General features: G+C 51.7%; 1 protein-coding gene across 1 annotated transcript in view; it reads right to left on the bottom strand.

Annotated features, from left to right (window-relative positions):
* The window catches only part of LOC109907007 (kelch domain-containing protein 8B), a 109,324-nt gene that overhangs the window by 23,274 nt on the left and 67,725 nt on the right, over positions 1-18,325 (bottom strand). The window contains exon 3 of the mRNA XM_020504812.2: positions 14,813-15,037. Coding sequence (XP_020360401.2) covers positions 14,813-15,037 — 225 coding nt within the window. The remainder of the gene's footprint in view (positions 1-14,812; positions 15,038-18,325) is intronic.

Below are 18,325 nucleotides of genomic sequence, written 5' to 3'. Positions count from 1 at the left end.
CCCCTACTAACTTCTAAAAGACCCTCCCCCATCTTCCAACTGCCTTTCTCCCCCAAACACATATATTCAATCAACTCAAATTGGTGGGAGGGACCTATAATTACACAATTAGCCAATCTGTATTCTACACACATTCAATTGACACTCTTAACTGCTGCAGGTGCCATGGTGGGAAAACACGTTAACTATGGCAGAATATGAAACATGACTGAAAACACACAAAATGGGGAATGTTCAATCTTTTAGTGAGGATGTGCCATCATTCTCAGAGAAACTATTAACCAGAGAGGCAGCCAGAGGATAAAAACTCACTCTCCACCCTTGGCCCTCTACAAACCAACCACCATAATGGCTTTTAACATGGCGCCTGGGGGGGTGCTTAAGAGGGAAGGATCTTAATATTGAGTCTTCAATAATAGCTCCTCCATGGGAACTCAAGATGATAATTCAGCCATTACCATTAAGCAGATGTGCAGTACTTAACGTGAGACCGGGATGGGAATTCAAATGCATGCATAATAACAGCTATAGAGCACCGGGTCAATTGGCTCCCCTTCGTATGGCTGAGTGGCATGTTTCCCAGGCTCCCCTTCGTATGGCTGAGTGGCATGTTTCCCAGGCATGGCTGCTCCTTCGTATGGCTGAGTGGCATGTTTCCCAGGCATGGCTCCCCTTCGTATGGCTGAGTGGCATGTTTCCCAGGCCCCTTCGTATGGCTGAGTGGCATGTTTCCCAGGCTCCTTCGTATGGCTGAGTGGCATGTTTCCCAGGCTCCTTCGTATGGCTGAGTGGCATGTTTCCCAGGCTCCTTCGTATGGCTGAGTGGCATGTTTCCCAGGCCCCTTCGTATGGCTGAGTGGCATGTTTCCCAGGCATGGCTGCTCCTTCGTATGGCTGAGTGACATGTTTCCCAGGCATGGCTCCCCTTCGTATGGCTGAGTGGCATGTTTCCCAGGCATGGCTGCTCCTTCGTATGGCTGAGTGGCATGTTTCCCAGGCATGGCTCCCCTTCGTATGGCTGAGTGGCATGTTTCCCAGGCTCCTTCGTATGGCTGAGTGGCATGTTTCCCAGGCTCCTTCGTATGGCTGAGTGGCATGTTTCCCAGGCATGGCTCCCCTTCGTATGGCTGAGTGGCATGTTTCCCAGGCATGGCTCCCCTTCGTATGGCTGAGTGGCATGTTTCCCAGGCATGGCTCCCCTTCGTATGGCTGAGTGGCATGTTTCCCAGGCATGGCTCCCCTTCGTATGGCTGAGTGGCATGTTTCCCAGGCATGGCTGCTCCTTCGTATGGCTGAGTGGCATGTTTCCCAGGCATGGCTGCTCCTTCGTATGGCTGAGTGGCATGTTTCCCAGGCATGGCTGCTCCTTCGTATGGCTGAGTGGCATGTTTCCCAGGCTCCTTCGTATGGCTGAGTGGCATGTTTCCCAGGCTCCTTCGTATGGCTGAGTGGCATGTTTCCCAGGCATGGCTGCTCCTTCGTATGGCTGAGTGGCATGTTTCCCAGGCATGGCTCCCCTTCGTATGGCTGAGTGGCATGTTTCCCAGGCATGGCTGCTCCTTCGTATGGCTGAGTGGCATGTTTCCCAGGCTCCTTCGTATGGCTGAGTGGCATGTTTCCCAGGCCCCTTCGTATGGCTGAGTGGCATGTTTCCCAGGCATGGCTGCTCCTTCGTATGGCTGAGTGGCATGTTTCCCAGGCATGGCTCCCCTTCGTATGGCTGAGTGGCATGTTTCCCAGGCATGGCTCCCCTTCGTATGGCTGAGTGGCATGTTTCCCAGGCATGGCTGCCCCTTCGTATGGCTGAGTGGCATGTTTCCCAGGCTCCTTCGTATGGCTGAGTGGCATGTTTCCCAGGCATGGCTCCCCTTCGTATGGCTGAGTGGCATGTTTCCCAGGCATGGCTCCCCTTCGTATGGCTGAGTGGCATGTTTCCCAGGCTCCTTCGTATGGCTGAGTGGCATGTTTCCCAGGCTCCTTCGTATGGCTGAGTGGCATGTTTCCCAGGCATGGCTCCCCTTCGTATGGCTGAGTGGCATGTTTCCCAGGCATGGCTCCCCTTCGTATGGCTGAGTGGCATGTTTCCCAGGCATGGCTCCCCTTCGTATGGCTGAGTGGCATGTTTCCCAGGCATGGCTCCCCTTCGTATGGCTGAGTGGCATGTTTCCCAGGCATGGCTCCCCTTCGTATGGCTGAGTGGCATCTTTCCCAGGCATGGCTGCTCCTTCGTATGGCTGAGTGGCATGTTTCCCAGGCATGGCTGCTCCTTTGTATGGCTGAGTGGCATGTTTCCCAGGCATGGCTGCTCCTTCGTATGGCTGAGTGGCATGTTTCCCAGGCATGGCTCCCCTTCGTATGGCTGAGTGGCATGTTTCCCAGGCATGGCTGCTCCTTCGTATGGCTGAGTGGCATGTTTCCCAGGCTCCTTCGTATGGCTGAGTGGCATGTTTCCCAGGCATGGCTGCTCCTTCGTATGGCTGAGTGGCATGTTTCCCAGGCATGGCTGCTCCTTCGTATGGCTGAGTGGCATGTTTCCCAGGCATGGCTCCCCTTCGTATGGCTGAGTGGCATGTTTCCCAGGCATGGCTGCTCCTTCGTATGGCTGAGTGGCATGTTTCCCAGGCTCCTTCGTATGGCTGAGTGGCATGTTTCCCAGGCATGGCTGCTCCTTCGTATGGCTGAGTGGCATGTTTCCCAGGCATGGCTGCTCCTTCGTATGGCTGAGTGGCATGTTTCCCAGGCATGGCTGCTCCTTCGTATGGCTGAGTGGCATGTTTCCCAGGCATGGCTGCTCCTTCGTATGGCTGAGTGGCATGTTTCCCAGGCTCCTTCGTATGGCTGAGTGGCATGTTTCCCAGGCTCCTTCGTATGGCTGAGTGGCATGTTTCCCAGGCATGGCTGCTCCTTCGTATGGCTGAGTGGCATGTTTCCCAGGCATGGCTCCCCTTCGTATGGCTGAGTGGCATGTTTCCCAGGCATGGCTGCTCCTTCGTATGGCTGAGTGGCATGTTTCCCAGGCTCCTTCGTATGGCTGAGTGGCATGTTTCCCAGGCCCCTTCGTATGGCTGAGTGGCATGTTTCCCAGGCATGGCTGCTCCTTCGTATGGCTGAGTGGCATGTTTCCCAGGCATGGCTCCCCTTCGTATGGCTGAGTGGCATGTTTCCCAGGCATGGCTCCCCTTCGTATGGCTGAGTGGCATGTTTCCCAGGCATGGCTGCCCCTTCGTATGGCTGAGTGGCATGTTTCCCAGGCTCCTTCGTATGGCTGAGTGGCATGTTTCCCAGGCATGGCTCCCCTTCGTATGGCTGAGTGGCATGTTTCCCAGGCATGGCTCCCCTTCGTATGGCTGAGTGGCATGTTTCCCAGGCTCCTTCGTATGGCTGAGTGGCATGTTTCCCAGGCTCCTTCGTATGGCTGAGTGGCATGTTTCCCAGGCATGGCTCCCCTTCGTATGGCTGAGTGGCATGTTTCCCAGGCATGGCTCCCCTTCGTATGGCTGAGTGGCATGTTTCCCAGGCATGGCTCCCCTTCGTATGGCTGAGTGGCATGTTTCCCAGGCATGGCTCCCCTTCGTATGGCTGAGTGGCATGTTTCCCAGGCATGGCTCCCCTTCGTATGGCTGAGTGGCATCTTTCCCAGGCATGGCTGCTCCTTCGTATGGCTGAGTGGCATGTTTCCCAGGCATGGCTGCTCCTTTGTATGGCTGAGTGGCATGTTTCCCAGGCATGGCTGCTCCTTCGTATGGCTGAGTGGCATGTTTCCCAGGCATGGCTCCCCTTCGTATGGCTGAGTGGCATGTTTCCCAGGCATGGCTGCTCCTTCGTATGGCTGAGTGGCATGTTTCCCAGGCTCCTTCGTATGGCTGAGTGGCATGTTTCCCAGGCATGGCTGCTCCTTCGTATGGCTGAGTGGCATGTTTCCCAGGCATGGCTGCTCCTTCGTATGGCTGAGTGGCATGTTTCCCAGGCATGGCTCCCCTTCGTATGGCTGAGTGGCATGTTTCCCAGGCATGGCTGCTCCTTCGTATGGCTGAGTGGCATGTTTCCCAGGCTCCTTCGTATGGCTGAGTGGCATGTTTCCCAGGCATGGCTGCTCCTTCGTATGGCTGAGTGGCATGTTTCCCAGGCATGGCTGCTCCTTCGTATGGCTGAGTGGCATGTTTCCCAGGCATGGCTGCCCCTTCGTATGGCTGAGTGGCATGTTTCCCAGGCATGGCTCCCCTTCGTATGGCTGAGTGGCATGTTTCCCAGGCATGGCTGCTCCTTCGTATGGCTGAGTGGCATGTTTCCCAGGCTCCTTCGTATGGCTGAGTGACATGTTTCCCAGGCATGGCTGCTCCTTCGTATGGCTGAGTGGCATGTTTCCCAGTCATGGCTCCCCTTCGTATGGCTGAGTGGCATGTTTCCCAGGCATGGCTCCCCTTCGTATGGCTGAGTGGCATGTTTCCCAGGCATGGCTCCCCTTCGTATGGCTGAGTGGCATGTTTCCCAGGCATGGCTCCCCTTCGTATGGCTGAGTGGCATGTTTCCCAGGCATGGCTCCCCTTCGTATGGCTGAGTGGCATGTTTCCCAGGCTCCTTCGTATGGCTGAGTGGCATGTTTCCCAGGCTCCTTCGTATGGCTGAGTGGCATGTTTCCCAGGCTCCTTCGTATGGCTGAGTGGCATGTTTCCCAGGCATGGCTCCCCTTTGTATGGCTGAGTGGCATGTTTCCCAGGCATGGCTGCTCCTTCGTATGGCTGAGTGGCATGTTTCCCAGGCATGGCTGCTCCTTCGTATGGCTGAGTGGCATGTTTCCCAGGCATGGCTGCTCCTTCGTATGGCTGAGTGGCATGTTTCCCAGGCTCCTTCGTATGGCTGAGTGGCATGTTTCCCAGGCTCCTTCGTATGGCTGAGTGGCATGTTTCCCAGGCATGGCTGCTCCTTCGTATGGCTGAGTGGCATGTTTCCCAGGCATGGCTCCCCTTCGTATGGCTGAGTGGCATGTTTCCCAGGCATGGCTGCTCCTTCGTATGGCTGAGTGGCATGTTTCCCAGGCTCCTTCGTATGGCTGAGTGGCATGTTTCCCAGGCCCCTTCGTATGGCTGAGTGGCATGTTTCCCAGGCATGGCTGCTCCTTCGTATGGCTGAGTGGCATGTTTCCCAGGCATGGCTCCCCTTCGTATGGCTGAGTGGCATGTTTCCCAGGCATGGCTCCCCTTCGTATGGCTGAGTGGCATGTTTCCCAGGCATGGCTGCCCCTTCGTATGGCTGAGTGGCATGTTTCCCAGGCTCCTTCGTATGGCTGAGTGGCATGTTTCCCAGGCATGGCTCCCCTTCGTATGGCTGAGTGGCATGTTTCCCAGGCATGGCTCCCCTTCGTATGGCTGAGTGGCATGTTTCCCAGGCTCCTTCGTATGGCTGAGTGGCATGTTTCCCAGGCTCCTTCGTATGGCTGAGTGGCATGTTTCCCAGGCATGGCTCCCCTTCGTATGGCTGAGTGGCATGTTTCCCAGGCATGGCTCCCCTTCGTATGGCTGAGTGGCATGTTTCCCAGGCTCCTTCGTATGGCTGAGTGGCATGTTTCCCAGGCATGGCTCCCCTTCGTATGGCTGAGTGGCATGTTTCCCAGGCATGGCTGCTCCTTCGTATGGCTGAGTGGCATGTTTCCCAGGCATGGCTCCCCTTCGTATGGCTGAGTGGCATGTTTCCCAGGCATGGCTGCTCCTTCGTATGGCTGAGTGGCATGTTTCCCAGGCTCCTTCGTATGGCTGAGTGGCATGTTTCCCAGGCATGGCTGCTCCTTCGTATGGCTGAGTGGCATGTTTCCCAGGCATGGCTGCTCCTTCGTATGGCTGAGTGGCATGTTTCCCAGGCATGGCTGCCCCTTCGTATGGCTGAGTGGCATGTTTCCCAGGCATGGCTCCCCTTCGTATGGCTGAGTGGCATGTTTCCCAGGCATGGCTGCTCCTTCGTATGGCTGAGTGGCATGTTTCCCAGGCTCCTTCGTATGGCTGAGTGACATGTTTCCCAGGCATGGCTGCTCCTTCGTATGGCTGAGTGGCATGTTTCCCAGTCATGGCTCCCCTTCGTATGGCTGAGTGGCATGTTTCCCAGGCATGGCTCCCCTTCGTATGGCTGAGTGGCATGTTTCCCAGGCATGGCTCCCCTTCGTATGGCTGAGTGGCATGTTTCCCAGGCATGGCTCCCCTTCGTATGGCTGAGTGGCATGTTTCCCAGGCATGGCTCCCCTTCGTATGGCTGAGTGGCATGTTTCCCAGGCTCCTTCGTATGGCTGAGTGGCATGTTTCCCAGGCTCCTTCGTATGGCTGAGTGGCATGTTTCCCAGGCTCCTTCGTATGGCTGAGTGGCATGTTTCCCAGGCATGGCTCCCCTTTGTATGGCTGAGTGGCATGTTTCCCAGGCATGGCTGCTCCTTCGTATGGCTGAGTGGCATGTTTCCCAGGCATGGCTGCCCCTTCGTATGGCTGAGTGGCATGTTTCCCAGGCATGGCTGCCCCTTCGTATGGCTGAGTGGCATGTTTCCCAGGCATGGCTGCCCCTTCGTATGGCTGAGTGGCATGTTTCCCAGGCATGGCTGCTCCTTCGTATGGCTGAGTGGCATGTTTCCCAGGCATGGCTCCCCTTCGTATGGCTGAGTGGCATCTTTCCCAGGCATGGCTGCTCCTTCGTATGGCTGAGTGGCATGTTTCCCAGGCATGGCTCCCCTTCGTATGGCTGAGTGGCATCTTTCCCAGGCATGGCTGCTCCTTCGTATGGCTGAGTGGCATGTTTCCCAGGCATGGCTCCCCTTCGTATGGCTGAGTGGCATGTTTCCCAGGCATGGCTCCCCTTCGTATGGCTGAGTGGCATGTTTCCCAGGCATGGCTGCTCCTTCGTATGGCTGAGTGGCATGTTTCCCAGGCATGGCTGCTCCTTCGTATGGCTGAGTGGCATGTTTCCCAGGCATGGCTCCCCTTCGTATGGCTGAGTGGCATGTTTCCCAGGCATGGCTCCCCTTTGTATGGCTGAGTGGCATGTTTCCCAGGCATGGCTCCCCTTCGTATGGCTGAGTGGCATGTTTCCCAGGCATGGCTCCCCTTCGTATGGCTGAGTGGCATGTTTCCCAGGCATGGCTGCTCCTTCGTATGGCTGAGTGGCATGTTTCCCAGGCATGGCTGCTCCTTCGTATGGCTGAGTGGTATGTTTCCCAGGCATGGCTCCCCTTCGTATGGCTGAGTGGCATGTTTCCCAGGCATGGCTCCCCTTCGTATGGCTGAGTGGCATGTTTCCCAGGCATGGCTCCCCTTCGTATGGCTGAGTGGCATGTTTCCCAGGCTAGGCTCCCCTTCGTATGGCTGAGTGGCATGTTTCCCAGGCATGGCTGCTCCTTCGTATGGCTGAGTGGCATGTTTCCCAGGCATGGCTGCTCCTTCGTATGGCTGAGTGGCATGTTTCCCAGGCATGGCTGCTCCTTCGTATGGCTGAGTGGCATGTTTCCCAGGCATGGCTCCCCTTCGTATGGCTGAGTGGCATGTTTCCCAGGCATGGCTGCTCCTTCGTATGGCTGAGTGGCATGTTTCCCAGGCTCCTTCGTATGGCTGAGTGGCATGTTTCCCAGGCATGGCTGCTCCTTCGTATGGCTGAGTGGCATGTTTCCCAGGCATGGCTGCCCCTTCGTATGGCTGAGTGGCATGTTTCCCAGGCATGGCTCCCCTTCGTATGGCTGAGTGGCATGTTTCCCAGGCATGGCTGCTCCTTCGTATGGCTGAGTGGCATGTTTCCCAGGCTCCTTCGTATGGCTGAGTGGCATGTTTCCCAGGCATGGCTGCTCCTTCGTATGGCTGAGTGGCATGTTTCCCAGGCATGGCTGCTCCTTCGTATGGCTGAGTGGCATGTTTCCCAGGCTCCTTCGTATGGCTGAGTGGCATGTTTCCCAGGCATGGCTGCTCCTTCGTATGGCTGAGTGGCATGTTTCCCAGTCATGGCTCCCCTTCGTATGGCTGAGTGGCATGTTTCCCAGGCATGGCTCCCCTTCGTATGGCTGAGTGGCATGTTTCCCAGGCATGGCTCCCCTTCGTATGGCTGAGTGGCATGTTTCCCAGGCATGGCTCCCCTTCGTATGGCTGAGTGGCATGTTTCCCAGGCATGGCTCCCCTTCGTATGGCTGAGTGGCATGTTTCCCAGGCTCCTTCGTATGGCTGAGTGGCATGTTTCCCAGGCTCCTTCGTATGGCTGAGTGGCATGTTTCCCAGGCTCCTTCGTATGGCTGAGTGGCATGTTTCCCAGGCTCCTTCGTATGGCTGAGTGGCATGTTTCCCAGGCATGGCTCCCCTTTGTATGGCTGAGTGGCATGTTTCCCAGGCATGGCTGCTCCTTCGTATGGCTGAGTGGCATGTTTCCCAGGCATGGCTGCCCCTTCGTATGGCTGAGTGGCATGTTTCCCAGGCATGGCTGCCCCTTCGTATGGCTGAGTGGCATGTTTCCCAGGCATGGCTGCCCCTTCGTATGGCTGAGTGGCATGTTTCCCAGGCATGGCTGCTCCTTCGTATGGCTGAGTGGCATGTTTCCCAGGCATGGCTCCCCTTCGTATGGCTGAGTGGCATCTTTCCCAGGCATGGCTGCTCCTTCGTATGGCTGAGTGGCATGTTTCCCAGGCATGGCTCCCCTTCGTATGGCTGAGTGGCATCTTTCCCAGGCATGGCTGCTCCTTCGTATGGCTGAGTGGCATGTTTCCCAGGCATGGCTCCCCTTCGTATGGCTGAGTGGCATGTTTCCCAGGCATGGCTGCTCCTTCGTATGGCTGAGTGGCATGTTTCCCAGGCATGGCTCCCCTTCGTATGGCTGAGTGGCATGTTTCCCAGGCTCCTTCGTATGGCTGAGTGGCATGTTTCCCAGGCTCCTTCGTATGGCTGAGTGGCATGTTTCCCAGGCTCCTTCGTATGGCTGAGTGGCATGTTTCCCAGGCTCCTTCGTATGGCTGAGTGGCATGTTTCCCAGGCATGGCTCCCCTTTGTATGGCTGAGTGGCATGTTTCCCAGGCATGGCTGCTCCTTCGTATGGCTGAGTGGCATGTTTCCCAGGCATGGCTGCCCCTTCGTATGGCTGAGTGGCATGTTTCCCAGGCATGGCTGCCCCTTCGTATGGCTGAGTGGCATGTTTCCCAGGCATGGCTGCCCCTTCGTATGGCTGAGTGGCATGTTTCCCAGGCATGGCTGCTCCTTCGTATGGCTGAGTGGCATGTTTCCCAGGCATGGCTCCCCTTCGTATGGCTGAGTGGCATCTTTCCCAGGCATGGCTGCTCCTTCGTATGGCTGAGTGGCATGTTTCCCAGGCATGGCTCCCCTTCGTATGGCTGAGTGGCATCTTTCCCAGGCATGGCTGCTCCTTCGTATGGCTGAGTGGCATGTTTCCCAGGCATGGCTCCCCTTCGTATGGCTGAGTGGCATGTTTCCCAGGCATGGCTCCCCTTCGTATGGCTGAGTGGCATGTTTCCCAATCATGGCTGCTCCTTCGTATGGCTGAGTGGCATGTTTCCCAGGCATGGCTGCTCCTTCGTATGGCTGAGTGGCATGTTTCCCAGGCATGGCTCCCCTTCGTATGGCTGAGTGGCATGTTTCCAAGGCATGGCTCCCCTTCGTATGGCTGAGTGGCATGTTTCCCAGGCATGGCTGCTCCTTCGTATGGCTGAGTGGCATGTTTCCCAGGCATGGCTCCCCTTCGTATGGCTGAGTGGCATGTTTCCCAGGCATGGCTCCCCTTCGTATGGCTGAGTGGCATGTTTCCCAGGCATGGCTCCCCTTCGTATGGCTGAGTGGCATGTTTCCCAGGCATGGCTGCTCCTTCGTATGGCTGAGTGGCATGTTTCCCAGGCATGGCTGCTCCTTCGTATGGCTGAGTGGTATGTTTCCCAGGCATGGCTCCCCTTCGTATGGCTGAGTGGCATGTTTCCCAGGCATGGCTCCCCTTCGTATGGCTGAGTGGCATGTTTCCCAGGCATGGCTCCCCTTCGTATGGCTGAGTGGCATGTTTCCCAGGCTAGGCTCCCCTTCGTATGGCTGAGTGGCATGTTTCCCAGGCATGGCTGCTCCTTCGTATGGCTGAGTGGCATGTTTCCCAGGCATGGCTGCTCCTTCGTATGGCTGAGTGGCATGTTTCCCAGGCATGGCTCCCCTTCGTATGGCTGAGTGGCATGTTTCCCAGGCATGGCTCCCCTTCGTATGGCTGAGTGGCATGTTTCCCAGGCATGGCTGCTCCTTCGTATGGCTAAGTGGCATGTTTCCCAGGCATGGCTGCTCCTTCGTATGGCTGAGTGGCATGTTTCCCAGGCATGGCTGCTCCTTCGTATGGCTGAGTGGCATGTTTCCCAGGCATGGCTCCCCTTCGTATGGCTGAGTGGCATGTTTCCCAGGCATGGCTGCTCCTTCGTATGGCTGAGTGGCATGTTTCCCAGGCATGGCTGCTCCTTCGTATGGCTGAGTGGCATGTTTCCCAGGCATGGCTGCTCCTTCGTATGGCTGAGTGGCATGTTTCCCAGGCATGGCTGCTCCTTCGTATGGCTGAGTGGCATGTTTCCCAGGCTCCTTCATGCAGCTAAGTGGCATGTTTCCCAGGCATGGCTGCTCCTTCGTATGGCTGAGTGGCATCTTCCCAGGCTCCTTCATAGGGCTAAGTGGCATGTTTCCCAGGCATGGCTGCTCCTTCGTATGGCTGAGTGGCATGTTTCCCAGGCTCCTTCATGCGGCTAAGTGGCATGTTTCCCAGGCATGGCTGCTCCTTCGTATGGCTGAGTGGCATGTTTCCCAGGCTCCTTCATGCGGCTAAGTGGCATGTTTCCCAGGCATGGCTGCTCCTTCGTATGGCTGAGTGGCATCTCACACGTCCCTCCCTTCAATTCATGGTTCGGTTTGATGGAAACTAAAAGGTTTTCTCCAAAAATAATTTCAACTGATAGAGTAAGTCAAATATTCCGTTCAACAGTGAAATCCTAAAGACATGAATACTCTGTTTAAGCACATGGTCGATAGCCTGTATTGATTGAGGTAAACACCGTGTAGTCAAGAAGGTGTATGGTAAGAGCCAGAGTGGTGGGACGAGTCCCTCTGTCTGTTCCTTCTTCTTCACCCTATTAGCTTCATAGTTACACATGCTGTCACACATGCTGTCACACATGCTGTCACCCACCAACACACCCACAGGTTTCCTCAGCTCAGTGCTACACAGTTGTAAATGGGCAGATATGTCACGTTCTGACCTTTATTTCCTTTGTTTTGTATTTATTTAGTATGGTCAGGGCGTGAGTTGGGTAGGCAGTCTATGTTTGTTTTTCTATGATTTGGGGTTTTCTATGTTTCGGCCTAGTATGGTTCTCAATCAGAGGCAGGTGTCATTAGTTGTCTCTGATTGAGAATCATACTTAGGTAGCCTGGGTGTCACTGTGTGTTTGTGGGTGATTGTTCCTGTCTTTGTGTTTGCACCAGATGGGACTGTTTTAGGTTTTCTCACATTTGTTGTTTTTGTTAGTTATCTCATGTGTAGTTTCTTTATAAATTAAAGAATATGAATAACCACCACGCTGCGTTTTGGTCCGCCTCTCCTTCAGATGAAGAAAACCATTACAAGATAAGAGATGTGTAATTGAGGATATGGCCTGTAAACTGTGTGCTGGTGATTACTGTACATAAAACATACAGTATATAAAACCTACTGTATTATCTCCAGGCTGCACAGTAGTAGGTGAGGGGATAATGGAATTATGGCCACCTCGCTCTCTCTCCCGCTCTCTTACACACACACATGAACGCACACGCACACAACCCACACAGAGGGGGCACACTATGTTCCATTAACTGGGCATGCTGTTCTGCCTTGTGCAGCCATTCATTTTCATGATGGGACATTTACATGCAAACTGGCTTGATTAAAACATTTGAGGATGTAAAAATGAACCGGTTACAACCTGCATAACCTTCCTGCTTCATGTAACCAGCCCTAATGTATTAGACTCAAATATATTACATTGCAGCACAGTACAATGGAATTTTCTTCACGACAGGCCTATCTTTCATAGCCTGGCTGACGCAACTCACGTGACTCACAGCCCAGGGAGAGCTGAGACACACTGGTCTGGACAGGAGGCTATTGTAAATGCAGTATTCGCTCAGAAATTGAGCGGACGCATTGATTGGTTCTCTCAAAAGTTGCATCGATTGGTTGCAATCAATGCATCCGAACAATTTCTGAGCGATTTGAAAATCCAACAGTTATAATGGAAGGGGGCAGTGCTCAGGGCTGTGTGAGGCTGTCCATGTGGGTGTTTGTGTGAGAAAGACACAAAGGAAAACCAACCAGTAAAAGCACAGCCCCCTTCATTATCCATGCATCATACCGACAACATCAAGACAGCCTTTCCAGACTCTGAAGTCAGGAGGACTTTGAGTTAGGTGTTAGCCAGACTATATCTTCATGCATTCCCCTACAAAAGAGAAACTCCATGAAATGTGTAACAATTGCATTGACACCATTAGGAAGCGTTTAAATATCCATCAGTTCTGTTTCTTTACAACAAGTTTCTCTTTCTACTATTCACTGCATCGGAATAGACACTTCTAAAATGGAATTTCATGACTATCCTACGAGGCAGAGGGAGATTGAATATAAATGCACTTCTTTGACTGGGCCTGTTTTTGAGCTGCTATTCTATTATCGGTCTGAGGCGATTGCCTGGCCACCGTGCCTTGAGTTTACCCCTGGGTCCTAGCAGGGACGCAATGAATGGAAAGGAATTGAGAGGGAGACAGAGCACACTAACCACAAAATCGCTCACCCATTAAGGACACACACGGGATGACACACACACACACACACACACACACACACACACACACACACACACACACACACACACACACACACACACACACACACACACACACACACACACACACACACAGGAGGTCACCTTTTCACCGTGAAAAGCTTTGGATGCTTTGTTCTTCAGAATAAATCCAGATCTTCAAAAGCCAAATGAAACAAAACTCATCTGGCTTTTAATTTCAGCAACTGCAAAGGTTATACAGTATGCCTTATATTAGGACCGGAAATGCACAGCAGGGAGTAAAATTCCCCTCCCACATGCACGCACACGCACACAGACACACACGCTGGGATTAATCCAGAAGTGGAAGGCGAATCATACACAGCACAGTTCTGGAATATCTGTCTCAGTGTACCAGTACGCAGCTGCAGTAGGCAAACATGTGTGATCAAGACCCTATTCGACAGCTCTGTGACTCAGTAACACCCAAACCCACCTTGCCTGACCTCAAGCAGGGATATGCTTTCAAAAGTAGTGGAAAGATACAGAAGTGTTTTCTTAGTGGATGTGTTAGGAGAGTAAGCCGAGTGTGTGACAGTAGATAAGGGTTGAGTTGAGTTTATATAACTGAGGTTGATATTACACATGTATGGGTAGCATATACAGTTGAAGTCGGAAGTTTACATACACCTTAGCCAATTACATTTAAACTCAGTTTTTCACAATTCCTGACATTTAATCCTTGTAAAAATTCCCTGTCTTACATCAGTTAGGATCACCACTTTATTTTAAGAATGTGAAATGTCAGAATAATAGTAGAGAGAATCATTTATTTCAGCTTTTATTTCTTTCATCACATTCCCAGTGGGTCAGAAGTTTACATACACTCAATTAGTATTTGGTAGCATTGTCTTTAAATTGTTTAACTTGGGTCAAACGTTTCAGGTAGCCTCACACAAGCTTCCCACACAAAGTTGAGTGAATTTTGGCCCATTACTCCTGACAGAGCTGGTGTAACTGAGTCAGGTTTGTAGGCCTCCTTTGCTCGCACACGCTTTTTCTGTTCTGCCCACAAATTTTCTATAGGATTGAGGTCAGGGCTTTGTGATGACCACTCCAATACCTTGACTTTGTTGTCCAGGTTATGTCGATGTAGGACTCGTTTTTACTATAGATATAGATACTTTTGTACCTGTTTCCTCCAGCATCTTCACAAAGTCCTTTGCTGCACTTTTGGCACCAAAGTACATTCATCTCTAGGAGACAGAACGCATCTCCTTCCTGAGTGGTATGACGGCTGTGTGGTCCCATGGTGTTTACTCTTGCGTACTATTGCTTGTACAGATGAACCTAGCACCTTCAGGCGTTTGGAAATTGCTCCCAAGGATGAACCAGACTTGTGAAGGTCTATAATTTTTTTTCTGAGGTCTTGGCTGATTTCTTTTGATTTTCCCATGATGCCAAGCAAAGAGGCACTGAGTTTGAAGGTAGTTATTGAAATACATCCACAGGTACACCTCCAATTGACTCAAATGATGTCAATTAGCCTATCAGAAGCTTCTAAAACCATTACATTTTCTGGAGCTTTCCAAGCTGTTTAAAGGCACAGTCAACCTAGTGTATGTAAACCTCTGACCCCCTGGTATTGTGATACAGTGAATTATAAGTGAAATAATCTGTCTGTAAACAATTGTTGTAAAAATTACTTGTGTCATGCGCAAAGTAGATGTCCTAACCGACTTGCCAAAACTATAGTTTGTTAACAAGACATTTGTGGAGTCGTTGAAAAACTACTTTTAATGACTCCAACCTAACTGTATGTAAACTTCTGACTTCAACTGTATAGGGGGTGACAGAATGCTGAGCCAAATAAGTTCATCTTGCAAGTCTGGCTGATTGAACTAGAGTACTGGAGCCCCAAGATACAATATAAATGAGCAATATATATTGTTTTCTTTAATTGTGTGACTGGAGCCCCTGTAAGTATGTGTCTGTGTAAACTCTGAATTGACTCACCCTGTTCCGGGTCATACTCCTCCACTGTGCTGACGAAGTGTGGTCTGGAGTAGAAGTTGTGGGGGCCAGGCTGCTGGAGCCCTCCCAGGCTGAAGAAGCCCCGGTCGGTAGCAGCACAGCAGGCGAAGGCCCGGCGGCTGGGGATGCAGGGGTAATGCGTCCAGCTCTTCATTTCCAGGTCAAAGGCCTCGAAGGCTGTGACAGGAAGCTTGCCCTGACGCCCACCTGCCAGGGAGGAATGGAGAGAAAGGAGAGAGGGTCAGAAGGAGTGGGCAGCAGGGCATGAGAGAGAAGGAATGAGAGAGGAGAGAGGGTCAGAAGGAGTGGGCAGCAGGGCATGAGAGAGAAGGAATGAGAGAGGAGAGAGATGACGGGTCAGAATAGGTGGGAGGGACGAGATGTGAGAGGGAGGGAGAAACAGTTGTAAAAATGAATAATAATAACTAAATAAAAACAACATCGGCACTAAATGGATGGTTGGAAATGGTTGACCATGGTGTGTGTGTGTGTGTGTGTGTGTGTGTGTAGAGTTTTCCACTTTGGGTCTGGCTGGCAGTGTGTATAGTGAAGATCATACACCGTGTCAGTCACTCTGCTATGCAGTTGGACCTGCAGGTAGTGAGAAAGGTGTGGATCCTATTGGACTTGGGCTAAAGTTTCTATCCGTGTTTGAGTAGACAGTTTGCACTACAGCATGTCGGTGTCAGAGGCTTGATCAGCCTGGACCTGCCGACCGTATTCCCCCTGTGATCACACACTGATTGCTGACACAGACACAAAGCCTGACATGACGTGCTTCAGGTAATATTCATCTGGTTTTATTCATGGACATCACATGTCACAGTCTGTATTCAGTTACATACGACATTATTATTCATCCAAAGAAAACAACTCAAAGGGAGGTAACAGACACATCCTACTGTTATATTGTAACAGTATAACAATGTGATTAGCATAATAAGGCTAATGAACAGCCCCGGCCCCTCTCCTACTCAGGAAGCTGAAACATGGGAGTCTGGGAAATGCTCTGTGGAAAATGTCACATTTACTACACGTCTTCAGTTCAGATCCCTGGTTGTCACACTGGAGTCCAAAAGTATGGGTCTGCGCTGCAGGCTGAGCCTGTTACCTCTCGCCAGCCAGCGATCACTGTCTGGCAGCCCTGTCTGGCAGCCCTGCGGTCCTCCATCAGTGTGTATATATATATATATATATATATATATATATATATATATATATATATATATATATATATATATATATATATATATATATATATATATATATATAGAGAGAGAGAGAGAGAGAGAGAGAGAGAGAGAGAGAGAGAGAGAGAGAGAGAGAGAGAGAGAGAGAGAGAGAGAGAGAGAGACAGAGACAGAGACAGAGACAGAGAGAGAGAGAGAGAGAGACAGAGAGAGAGAGAGAGAGAGAGAGACAGAGAGAGAGAGAGAGAGAGACAGAGAGAGAGAGAGACAGAGAGAGAGAGAGAGAGAGAGAGAGAGAGAGACAGAGACAGAGACAGAGACAGAGACAGAGACAGAGAGAGAGAGAGAGAGAGACAGAGAGAGAGAGAGAGAGAGACAGAGAGAGAGAGAGAGAGAGACAGAGAGAGAGAGAGACAGAGAGAGAGAGAGAGAGACAGAGAGAGAGAGAGAGAGAGAGAGAGAGAGAGAGACAGAGAGAGAGAGAGAGAGAGACAGAGAGAGAGAGAGAGAGAGAGACAGAGAGAGAGAGAGACAGAGAGAGAGAGAGAGAGAGAGAGAGAGAGAGAGAGAGAGAGAGAGAGAGAGAGAGAGAGAGAGAGAGAGAGAGAGAGAGAGAATAAAATGCAAGATAGGAGTGAAGAATAGCTACACATTGCGGGCTGTACACCACTCAGAGTAGCAGCTGATGTACAAGATGTTCTCAGAGAGGGTGTATGGACAGGCTCCGAAAAGCTTCTCACAGTGAAGATGGGCAGTATTCACATACACACCCACTCAGACAGCTTTGATGACAGACCGCCATATTGAACTGAACCTCATACACACTGGACTGGGTGAGAACTAACAGTCTGGCAGCCTGAAACACAGTCCCATATGCAAGCAAAATCATTCTAGAAACCAATGCCACTTTATGACAGTTCTATCCATATAAGGTAGTCCGCATACTACAATTTCAGCACCAATCTTATTTTGCCTGTACAACAACATGTTTATTTCACATTAAATCATTGAGTTTATGGAGTGCCCTGAAAAGGCTACTATATACATGAAAAGGGCATCAACATGTAGCTAGAGTACACTATACATTGTGAACACAGGATCCTTCTCCCACACATGATAACAGAGAATAGCAGTGGTGTAAAAGGGGGGGTGCAAATAGTCTGGGTAGCCATTTGATTAGATGTTCAGGAGTCTTATGGCTTGTGGGTAGAAGCTGTTTAAAAGCCTCTTGACCTAGACTTGGCGCTCCGGTACCGCTTGCCGTGTGGTAACAGAGAGAACAGTCTATGACTAGGGTGGCTGGAGTCTTTGACAATTTTTAGGGCCTTCCTCTGACACCGGCTGGTATAGAGGTCCTGGATGTCAGGAAGCTTGGCCTCAGTGATGTACTGGGCCGTTCACACTACGCTCTCTAGTGCCTTGCAGTCGCAGGCTGAGCAGTTGCCATACCAGGTAGTGATGCAACCTTGATGGTGCAGCTGTAGAACCTTTTGAGGATCTGAGGACCCATGTCAAATCTTTTCAGTCTCCTCAGGGGGAATAGGTTATGTCGTGCCCACTTAATGATGGTGTTGGAGTCTAGCCTGGCCGTGCAGTCATGAGTGAACGGGAAGTATAGAAGGGGACTGAGCACGCACCCCTGAGGGGCCTCTGTGTTGAGGATCAGCATGCGGATGTGTTGTTACCCACCCTTAATACCTGGGGGCGACCCGTCAGGAAGTCCAGGATCCAGTTGCAGAGGGAGGTGTTTAGTCCCAGGGTCATTAGCTTATTGATGACCTTGGAGGGCACTATGGTGTTGAACGCTGAGCTGTAGTCAATGAATAGCATTCTTCTAGGCAGAGTTCCTCTGTCCAGTGTCTGTGTTATTTTTCCCATCTTAATCTTTTATTTTTATTGTCCAGTCTGAGATATGGCTTTTTCTTTACAAATCTGCCCTGAAGGCCAGCATCCCGGAGTCGCCTCTTCACTGTTGACATTGAGGCGGGTGTTTTTCGGGTATATATATCTGCCAGTTGAGGACTTATGAGGCATCTGTTTCTCAAACTAGACACTCTAATGTACTTATCCTCTTGCTCAGTTGTGCACCGGGGCCTCCCACTCCTCTTTCTATTCTGTTTAGAGACAGTTTGTGCTGTTCTGTGAAGGGAGTAGTACACAGCGCTGTACGATATCTTCAGTTTCTTGGCAATTTCTCACATGGAATAGCCTTCATTTCTCAGAACAAGAATAGACTGCCGAGTTTCAGAAGATTGTTCTTTGTTCGCACATATAAAGCACCCACAAGCTACCGGTGGCTGAAAAT

Source organism: Oncorhynchus kisutch, linkage group LG17 (assembly GCF_002021735.2).
Source record: "Oncorhynchus kisutch isolate 150728-3 linkage group LG17, Okis_V2, whole genome shotgun sequence".
In the NCBI taxonomy this organism is placed as follows: Eukaryota; Metazoa; Chordata; class Actinopteri; order Salmoniformes; family Salmonidae; genus Oncorhynchus; species Oncorhynchus kisutch.
This window is presented reverse-complemented; position numbering and strand designations above follow the sequence as displayed.